The sequence below is a fragment of the Vigna unguiculata genome, chromosome 5 (genome assembly GCF_037176805.1).
Source record: "Vigna unguiculata cultivar grain cowpea cultivar isolate G323 ecotype 2 chromosome 5, ASM3717680v1, whole genome shotgun sequence".
NCBI classification, from domain to species: Eukaryota; Viridiplantae; Streptophyta; class Magnoliopsida; order Fabales; family Fabaceae; genus Vigna; species Vigna unguiculata.
The window spans coordinates 38,599,461-38,609,925 of record NC_140796.1 but is presented as its reverse complement, the minus strand read 5'-3'; the positions used below and the strand labels follow the sequence as shown (position 1 = coordinate 38,609,925).

The following is a 10,465-nucleotide window of genomic DNA, read 5'->3' as shown; positions in this document are numbered from 1 at the left end:
CTATTCTCTTGAAGAATTTAGCAGAATCCAAATAATTATTGTTCAATTCAATTATAATATTTCCGCTTCTGTTCAATTCAATTCTAGTGTTTCGGATAAGGAATTGTTTACCAAGTGTAGTCACCTGCTTACGAAGGGTGACCACATTCATTTGAACCAATACCCGAAGAACAGTCTTCAATATGCATACAACCTCATGCTTCTGTTAAAAGTCTAGAGCATGCATAGCTAAGGGCAAAACCTCACATTACATTTTCTGCTGGGATGTTAAGCGGATATTGTTGTAATTCAAGTAATGATCATTGAAGAGATATGCAAAGAAAGTGACGAGATACTTTGCGGGATGCATCCCCCACAAACTTTATATCTAGACGGCCTAAAATTGGAGATCATTGGGTACCCTAGGTCACAAGGATCATTGGAAAAAGTACACTTTGATCATAACTTTCACCAAGAAGCTTAATTCGTTTCCTTTTGAGACCACTTATCGTGGTGTATGGATATTTTCGTCCTTGGCCTCAAAGTTGTGGATCTCAACAATATCAAAGATATAGTGCGAATTCTTTTTCTAGGTCATTGTACATATATTGGGGACTTTAGAATGTGACAGTGTTCTACATTGTATTTGCAGTTATGTGGTGGTAGTTAATACAGTAGAAAATTATGCATAGATGTAACTTTTAAAGCCATAATTGCAGTCATCATGCAATTCCTGGGAGTAAAAAGTTTAATGCTGCAGAGGCAGTTGGGATTTTAAATTTTAGTTTAAACAATGGATGGAATGTTGTACTTCGCTTGCAAACAAGTAACCACGTCCTTACAAAGTAATTTCAGAAATGTACTAATTTTTTTTTGGAGCCTATAGATATAAACTTTCGGTACAGAGAAGTAAATCCGCTTACCGTTTCTAGTAATTCTACGAGCAATTTTACTTGATAACACTGAAAATGAACCACGAGTGCTGAGTTTTGTGACGGCAAAAGTAGCTCCATCAGGATTAACGTTATAACATCCAATGTGCATCACTGCAAGATAGGTAAAAAAGACAAACTAAAACATGACAAGAAACATTTACACTTTTTCACCCTTATTAAAGTAGAACCAAGCGAGTACCTTTAGCTATTCCCAGCACCGTACTTGAAAATCCTTGGTACACAAATTTCAAAATTTTACCTCAACTTCAACTCCCATAATGTCGTAAGCAAAAGTCAAAACACTAAAGATGAAGGGCAATACCAACTTCACTAGCAAGATGAAATTGGCTTTTGACTCCATAAAAGTTTATTTTCAGAACGGTACATGAGAAATTCTGACAAAAGTTGTTTCCAATCCACAACTCAACACTAGTCTTGATTGCCTTCATTTGGTTTAGGAATTTTCTTGTATTCATAGTTGTTAATGTCCACCTTTTGTTGCAAAGCCTATCCAACAACAAATAAAAATTAAATCATGGGCAATCTAGACGACGCTGTATTGTTAATGAAGAGGAAAACGAACCTTTAGCTCATCGTCCAAGGAAATCTGTTTTGGATTGTACGCATGCACTGGTCCTGTCCTAGACAATGCTTTTCTTGTTTCAATGATTTCCCACTCTTGATCATCTTTCACCCTTGCAATATCCTTGCTGGGCAGACAAAGTTGCATTATATTTTAGAATGAGGGCGAAGTAAAACAGAATGAGCAATGAAAAAAGAAGGGTTGAGTAACACAAAAAGTCAAATTTTTATACACTGTCTCTACAAGATATTTACATAGTCAAATAATAAGAAATTATGGTAAACGTAAATTTAAAGATAGTTGTTGTAAAGTAAACAAAAATATGTGTGTGTGTGTGTGATTGAATGACAGTGAAAAATACAACAAACACAGTAACAATTCTAAACACGTCAACTATTTTCTCTCAAACATAAAGCTTATTGGGCAGTAACTAACCTGCCTTGCAGGAGTTGGGCAAGGCCTAGAGAGCCGAGGACAGTGAGAGAGATCATAGGAAGGCCATATCTCAAAAATGGGCTTCTCCTGCCCCATCTTTTGAATGCTTTCTCAGTTATGGCAGTTCCTTTTGTTGCCCCCTCGCTCTGGACTGTAGTCATTATTATTGGTCACAGAATTCAAATGTTGGCCTGAAATCTCAGCCGAGTGACATGATGAGTGAAAAGAAAACCCAACCGATTACCAATTCATTCATGCCACTGGATTTGGCATTCTATCAAACATGTAATGTTCAAGCTACACACAGAGTCGCAATAAGAAAACATACACGCAAACTCCAGCCACACACAAGCCTCGATGCGATTACAAACTGAAGAAGGCATCTTTCACGCCAACAATATAGGGTTGTTAACAAACCTTAGGGCTCAGAAGATTGGGCCATTCAGTTTTGGGAATGAAAAATTGTAATTTTTTACTAATTGTTAGAAACGATTTGATCTGTACAGAAAGGGAATGAATGGAAATGATTGGTGTAGGGAGTGATTTACTTGTGTGAAGAAAAAGGGTACGCTAAGAAGGGGAGCATCAGAACAATAAAACTTCACAACTCAAGTCCTTCACATACACCAATGATTTTCGCTTTTTTTTTTGTTTTTTTCGATGTAGTTTTGATCCGAAGAAAAAACTTTTAAATGATATTGTTCTGTTTGCTAAATAATCCGCTCCTATATGCCAATATCTAATGAAAACTTAGTACAAATCATACCGATATATATCACGTTCAATTTTATAAGCTTAAATACATATTTAATACTTGTTTTTATTGATTTTATTTAATTTGGTTTTTATTTTTGTTTTGTTGTTTAGTTAGATCTTCATTTTTGTCAAATTTTGGTTAATTTGGTTATTTTTAGTAACCGTGTTTAAATAATTAACGTTTTTGAACCGTACACGTGTAGGGATGTAAGAAAAATCCGTACCCGCAGATAAAACCCACAAAAGGTAGGAAATAAATATTAAAAATGGATACCCGCTACCCGCAGGTACGAATATTTTTGATACTCACATGGTAACGGCGCGGGTACGGGTATCATAGTATCCGTACCCGTGGATACCCGTACCCGTTAAACTTTAATTCACAAAAATACCCTCACACACACACACACACACACATATATATATATATATATATATATATATATATATATATATATATATATATATATATATATTAGTAAAAAATATTCTAACCTATTTTTTTCTAAGTTGCACATCTTGTCTTCTTTTCTGTCTTCATTATTCTAACTTCAAGTATTGGTAGGTTGTCTTTTTTCAAGTACACCCCTTAAAATTCTTCTCTTTCTTTTTTTTGAAATTTGGCATATACATCAAACTCCTATATAGACAACGTTTATGGTATGCTTGTTGTGAAACCCCTTATATGCGTTATTTTTGTTCTATTTAGTCTCAATTTTGGTTAAAATGAATCAATTTTGTCTCTTTCAAATTGACACTAAATTTAATATCTTTTATAAAAATTATACCAATATTTTTCTAAAATTGACATTTTTATTAATTATTTTTGAAATTCAATTATAAATTGAATAAAATTTTTATATTTAATAAGAAAAGTAAACTAATATTTATAAAAATTAGAAATATTCTATTTAACAATTGAATCTAAAAATTATATTTAATTTATAATTAAATATAATAATTTATAATTGAATTTCAAAAATAATTAATAAAAATTTCAATTTTAAAAATATAGTATAATTTTTATAAAAGAAATTAAATTTGGTGTCAATTTTAAAGGAAAAAAATTATTCATTTAACAAAAATTAGGACTAAATTAAACAAAAATAATGAATATAGGAACTAAATTGAACACAAGAAATAACACAACCACAAACTAACATGTGACACTAACATTGATACGTGACACAATTATAACTTGACATGTGACACAATGACTTGACACGTTGCCAATTTTTATAAAATTAAAATTAAAAAAAAAAAAAACAGAAGCTAACACATGACATGTACTGTTGACAAGCGTTAACTATTTAAACACTTATAGTAAAAATGACTAAATTTGACGAAAATGATGATTTAATTGAATACAAAACGAAAATAACGATCAAATTGAATAAAAACAGCCAAAATTGAGAATAAATGTATAATTAAGCTAATTTTATATCTCAAAAAATTTATTGAAACTTATTATGCCTAATAGTTTCTGAAACAGATTTAGATTTAAAAGTTTTTTTTTTTAACTCATTTTTTGGATTAGATTTCAACTCATCTTGATTTGCTTTTAATTTTAATCCTTTTCAAAAGTGTATATTTTTTCCAAATATATATACACTAATAATATAATTCTATTTCATAAATAATATTTTATATAACATAAATTTCTTTGAATACATTCAATAGTTTTATAATGGTTGATAATTTAAATATATATATATATATATATATTTTTTTTTTTTTTTTCTTTCAATTCTTTTGAACTGTCTATAACATCATTAAGATAAGTAAACATATTATCTGTATTAAGATTGTATTATAATAAAATATTTAATTATATAAATAAAACAAAAGTATTACGTTGTAATTAATGAACAAAATATACAATATATTTGTAAAACAAATCATTATTTTGATTATCATGATTTTGCAAACTTATAGTTCTTTTGCAGAAACCCTCACAGTTGTTTAAATGTGTCTCTTTTTAAAATTCTACAGTACAACTCCCACTTGATAACATTCATGGATAACCATGTCTAGACATTTTTTCAAACGTTTTGTTTCAAACAACATATAGCCAACATTCTTTCTCAATAATGAAAAAACATACTGTTCAAATTTTTCTACTTCCAACTTTAGATAAAAGCAAATTTACTAATAGCAAATTGGCCACATTTTTATAAGATTAGTTAGATAAAAGGCTGAAAAACGTTTAAGAACAACTAACATGAGGGTTTTGCAAGTTGTAAAGTACTAAACATGAGAGAATTTCAACTAAACTATTTTACTGATGTATTTCTCCTCTTCATTGTGCAATGAACTACTCTTAAAACTTGAATGTTCAAATATTCTTCTTTGAATTTGGAGAAAGTGAACATGAATGGAAGAACACAGACAATAGAAAAGCTTCTTCAGTTTTCCAACTAAACATAAACGAGGGTATGGCAATAGCCATTTATGCTGACTAGAATGGCCTTGCCAGAAGAGAAACTGTTTCCAAGTTCTAATGTCTAAGTAGAATAAAGCAAGCAACTAGATGATCTTAAAACTTCAAAAAGAAAAAGGAAAGAATTGCAAATTGTTTTTCAACTTGAAGTCTTTCATTTCACTTGCATGGCCTTTTCTTCCATCTGGGCAGTAGTTGCCGGTGATATTTTGGACTTCCGGCATGGCTTGGAGACATTGGCATTAGAGGGTTTAGGCACAAGCTTCCAACCCAATTTCCTAAGGAACATGTTCCAACCTCCCTTTGACTTCATCATTTTTTCCAAATCATGCTTCATGCTCAAGTACTCCTTCTCAAGTTCAGCCACTCTCTCTTTCATGTTATCAAAAGCCACAACCGGGTTGTGTGGAATGCTGCCATCATTTCTCATCAGAGACAGATTTGCATTCATGTTTTGTGAGTTCTCAACGTTGTCAGAAGCAAAAAACCAGCCAGCAACAGATGTGCGCAGCTTCAGTTGTTCAAAGAACAAGACTTGGACCACTACACGAAGTGGTAATCTCTCATTTTGAGCTGCATGTGTGCTAGCTTCCAATGACAGCTTCTGGCAATTCATGAGCCTGCAGATTTGTTCCTTCTCAGAGTCTGTCAGCCAATGATGATTCTGAAATTTTGAGTCCGTTAGTATCATTATTATGCTACATTTACAAGATAAGGAAAGAAAATTGTAGATTTTATTTTGTACCTTGAGATATATATCAATGGCGCGGTATAAACCATCATCCAGGGTCCTGACATGATCAGGAATTACAGCAGCAAGTGATTGAAATTTTGGTAGCTTCACATTTACATCAGGTGCAACTTCAGCTAAATAAGAATCTATCAGGTTAGCCACTTTTGCCATTGGGCTCAGAGGTTGAGAACTTCCAACTATGCGCCTTTCTTCCTCTTCTATATCATTAGACGTAGTATCAATTAGATCATGCTCTACAATCATGAAATGGTCAAGCATTCTTTGGACACAGTCGATGTCATGAATAGTTTCCATTGAGAATCCAATATTTGGAATCAAAAGATCTTCTAAATATGCTTCATCTAATTGAGAACCAATCCTTTTCTCCAAGCTTGAGCAGCAAGATGAACTAGCATATAAGGCCATTGCTGTCCGCAGACACCCCAACAAAAACTTGGTTGGTGCTATGTCCTTTTCATTTGGCAGCAACTCCACTATTTCCTGAATAAGATTCCTCTGATCTGCTTCAGAAGGGGTAGAAAGAGATGACTTAAGAGAAGACGAGTTTCCACTCTGTGAATTTGTTTGACTTCCCAACAAGGGAATGTGCTTTTTTGCATAGTAAACAAGTGATCCAGCGATTCTCTTAGGTTTAATGTTTCGTGCACTAGCACCTCGTATGAACCTTTTGTACAATGGCAAACTAAGAGAAGATACATCATCAAACCACCAATCTTCACCTGATGCCTTTGGTGTCAGGCTTATTCCATTCCACACTTCTGCATCTTCTGGACTCTGAGCAACACTTGGACCTGATGAGACAGGCAAATTAACCAAACTTTGATCTGCCACTTTCTGCACCAAAGAGTTTATGCTACGTGAAGCGATGTGAAGCTCTTCAGCCATAGGTAAAACCTCTTCACATGTTTTAAGAGCAATGAGAGTGTCTGTCCAATAACCAAACACATGATTAAGGAATTTTTCTGTTTGCATGATGAGATTCCCCTCTCCATAGTTCTCACTCATTTGCAGATACTCTGCTGCACACCTGAGACCAACCACATTCGATGCATTCAACTCCATTTTGACACCATAACAAAACTTAACAACATGCAAAAACGCCTTGGCTCCTCCAGGTAGACCAGGCAGTTCCAAAACAGACTTATCAGGTTCGCATGGTACTTCCCTCATCAAACTTTCTAGCTCTCTGCTTCTTGATATCAGTGGAAACTGGTAACGCGGCAACAAACGAATTAATCATGCAATGTGACTGGTAATGACAACAAACAAATATATAGGTTGAAGCATAACTGATACTCCTATTGTTTTGTGATGCATTCAGTGATATATCTTCAAAACGCATTGTGTAGAAAGTATGAAAACACACCTTGTGGAGATGGAAAGATGTATCACCAATTTCAATGATGATATCACTTGGAAGTCCAGTTGAGCAAAGCCTAGAATAATCATTTGGAAGCCAACAAGGTTACTGATAACTGATAAACTATAACAAGATTTCACTGATAAATAAAATGATGAATTATGTACAGAATATATAGCCACTGTTGATGTAACCCTAAGAACAAGTATAATTTAATTGAAGTTATAATGTTCTCAATTGTGAATTCGATTTTGAACATTTGTTGGGAAAAACACACGACGAATGGAATCATCCACGCATACAAAAGATCTTTAGATGAAACACACACAAAGGTTTATCATGTTGGTTATACAACCGATCTACTTTGTTTGTAACAGTGAAAACATATTTCACTGCCATGCATGTATTCATCAGCCACCAATAGACAAGACAGAAACTTCCTCCGATTAACCAAAACTAGTGTTTTAAGCTTGTCAAAGGATGAAGGAAACATGCTATAACAGTGACACAAAAAAGGGACAAAGATCACTTATGAGATTATAGAGATGTAATTAAACAATAAGAAAGAAGTGGAAAAGAACTGACCAACTTTGGCCATAGAGGTAAAACATTTCAGATTTGGATCCCAGCTTCATGCACGCCATTTGTGGCACTTAATTAACGTCAAAATGTTCCTTCAAAGTGGCAAACAAAATTAAAAGCTACATGATAGCTATTATCCTTTTTCTCTTTGTTTCTGTTTTGGGTACTGAGATTTTTTCCACGTTTTTCTCTCACAGAAATAATTTGTTATGCCAATGTGTTGTAGTGTGTATACTGATTCCGGTTCTAAAGGTGGAAAATTTACGAAGAAAAATAAGCTACAGCTGTTATGCTAATGTGTAATGAGAAGAGTGATTCTCTATTGAGGCTGTTAGAATTAAATTTCGTTATCGTAATAATAAAAATAAAACACTATATCATGGTTGAGTTTAACAAAAGTTCTCTGTGCTTAAAGCATGTTGATGAATGCTCCATTTATTATTAGATTCTATTGTCAGTAAAATTTATCAATATATATATATATATATATATATATATATATATATATATATAGTATTAAAGAATATATTCATTAAATTGTAATAAATAATTGATTTAAGCAAATCTATTGAATTTTATATTTATAAACAATAATAGATCACGTTAATAAAATGTATTACAAGTTTCTATCAAGAAATTATTATAAATTAAGTATATATTAAAAGAATTACATCTAAAGTAAAAAAATTATTATTTTGAAAAAAAAAATAATATCATATGCATATTCTGTTATCTATTCGAGCTGATATTTGATTTTATAAAAGAAAATAAATTTTTGGTAAAAACATTTCTCACAGTGTATTTTTGTAAACATACATTATATTATTATTATTATTATCCTATATATATATATATATATATATATATATATATATATATATATATATATTAGTATAAACATAAAAAAATGGATAATTAATAATTAAAAATAAATACACTTCGCACTTGAAAATTATATTTTACTAATTTGGTATGCAAATCTAATACGGAGTTTCATAGAATATGTACAAAACTTTAGTAGAAAATAATTTTCAATTAGATCATGCCTAAATTTAGGTTAAATTAATTTATAATAAAAAAGGAAGTGAAAGGGAAAAAACTATTGAATACTTTTTTTCTATTCTTATACATTTAATAAATGAATCAGTCATAGTGGTATTTTCACCCATGAAATCCAGGTAAGGAAACCTATGATATATGAGAGTCAATTTATCATACTTTTATATTCTTATATATTTCTAATCACATATGTTTTTCCATAGATTTAAAATAGCTCCAAATTTTTTTTTCATTGACTACTTTGTATACACAATGTTTAAATGTTCATGCCAATAATCTTTAGGATGCTTAAAGTATAAAGTATAATAAATAGTATTATAATTTTTTTTTCTTAGATATAAAGGTGTATATATATATATATATATATATATATATATATATATATATATATATATATATATATATATATATATATTCAATATGTTCTTTCTAGCAATACTTATATTTATTTTAAAGTTTGAAAATTTAATTTACCATTACAATAATATATTAATTCATTTTCTTTTTAATAATATTTGTATGTATTGTTTTGTTATTGGTCAATTAGACACAATATCATTCCTGAAACTATATCATCTTTTTAGGTTTAAGAAATATATTATTTATGATGGCATTGAATCAGGTATTTTTTAATTATTTGACAAAATTTTAATACAATTTTTAAAATATACAAATATTTATTGGATCCAGTAGTAAAAATTAATCAAATTCAATATAAACATTGTTTTGTTGCCTAATAAATTAGTTCAGTCATGATTAAGTTACATGTTATTTTTATTGTAGAATAATATTTTTAACAAATGTTCATCGAATTTAAATTGTCAAAAGGAATGGTTTTATGTGAATCAAAATTGACATACTTTTAAATAGAAGTGACCAATGATGATAAGTAAATACTTTTGCATTATAAAAGGAAACATGTGTTACCTCTCAATTTTCATTTTCAAAAAAAGACATTAGAATCAACTTTTTTTTTATCATGTAAAAATATTAAGTTTAAAATAATTATTTTAACCTAAGTTCATGCCTAAAAGAAGTTCATGTAAGATAGATCCAACACTTTTATTTTTCACATGTATAAAAAATTAGATCAGTTTAAAGTGAGAAAGTGATGATCTATTATTAAAAATATCTTATAAGCTTAAACTATCTATAATCCCTCATTTCCTCACTTCTTGAAGTTAAATCTAGTGAGTATTGGTAACAAGAAGAGAAATGGATTGGTTGGGCTGATTGGGCCGGGTCGACTTGAATTAACATTTATGTGATGAAATTAAATGACAGGAAATGACGCACCTATTTTTTGTTCCTGCACCCATAGATGTGAGGAAATGACAGTTTTATCCCCTATTTTTTCCTTTATGCCTAGTCTTGTACCATTTGTCATCGATAAAAAAATAAGGAGAAGAAGAAACATGAAGGAGGAAGGAGTGAGAAGAATAAGCATGGTGGAGGAAGGAAAGAAGAAACATGGGGACATCTAATATGAAAGAAGGGAACACGCGATTTGAAAATATTTCTGAAACACTGAATCCAAAAGGTTTATTTAAATGTATTTCAAAACGTACTTACAAATTTAAAA

General features: G+C 30.8%; 2 protein-coding genes across 3 annotated transcripts; both read right to left on the bottom strand.

The window, feature by feature from the left end:
* Positions 1-966: 966 nt before the first annotated feature.
* Positions 967-2,219, bottom strand: LOC114184927 (uncharacterized). 2 transcript variants are annotated; one of them, XR_014995158.1, is made up of 4 exons: positions 1,933-2,219; positions 1,498-1,624; positions 1,114-1,421; positions 967-1,025 (listed from the first exon to the last, which is right to left on the bottom strand). XR_014995158.1 is itself a non-coding variant. In XM_028072338.2 (3 exons), the coding sequence occupies exons 1-3, from the start codon at positions 2,091-2,093 to the stop codon at positions 1,344-1,346; spliced, it is 366 nt and encodes a 121-aa protein (XP_027928139.1). In that variant the 5' UTR covers positions 2,094-2,219; the 3' UTR covers positions 967-1,343. The 2 variants fall into 2 exon arrangements, 1 of the variants encoding a protein (XP_027928139.1); XM_028072338.2 differs by having other exon boundaries at positions 967-1,421.
* A 2,854-nt stretch (positions 2,220-5,073) lies between these two features.
* Positions 5,074-7,975, bottom strand: LOC114184610 (BTB/POZ domain-containing protein At5g03250-like). Its single transcript, XM_028071927.2, has 4 exons — positions 7,828-7,975; positions 7,249-7,318; positions 5,874-7,091; positions 5,074-5,792 (listed from the first exon to the last, which is right to left on the bottom strand). The coding sequence occupies exons 1-4, from the start codon at positions 7,884-7,886 to the stop codon at positions 5,283-5,285; spliced, it is 1,857 nt and encodes a 618-aa protein (XP_027927728.2). The 5' UTR covers positions 7,887-7,975; the 3' UTR covers positions 5,074-5,282.
* Positions 7,976-10,465: the final 2,490 nt, after the last annotated feature.

Bases quoted from the DNA above. Each gene is read 5' to 3' on its own strand.
- LOC114184927 (XM_028072338.2), bottom strand. From the start codon at position 2,093: ATGACTACAGTCCAGAGCGAGGGGGCAACAAAAGGAACTGCCATAACT. The intron at 1,625-1,932 runs GTTAGTTACTGC...TTGTCTGCCCAG, and splicing joins GCCCAACTCCTGCAAGGCAG to CAAGGATATTGCAAGGGTGA. The intron at 1,422-1,497 runs GTTCGTTTTCCT...GTTGTTGGATAG, and splicing joins CCTTGGACGATGAGCTAAAG to GCTTTGCAACAAAAGGTGGA.
- LOC114184610 (XM_028071927.2), bottom strand. From the start codon at position 7,886: ATGGCGTGCATGAAGCTGGGATCCAAATCTGAAATGTTTTACCTCTAT. The intron at 7,319-7,827 runs GTCAGTTCTTTT...TGATTATTCTAG, and splicing joins TACCTCTATGGCCAAAGTTG to GCTTTGCTCAACTGGACTTC. The intron at 5,793-5,873 runs GTACAAAATAAA...TCAAAATTTCAG, and splicing joins CCATTGATATATATCTCAAG to AATCATCATTGGCTGACAGA.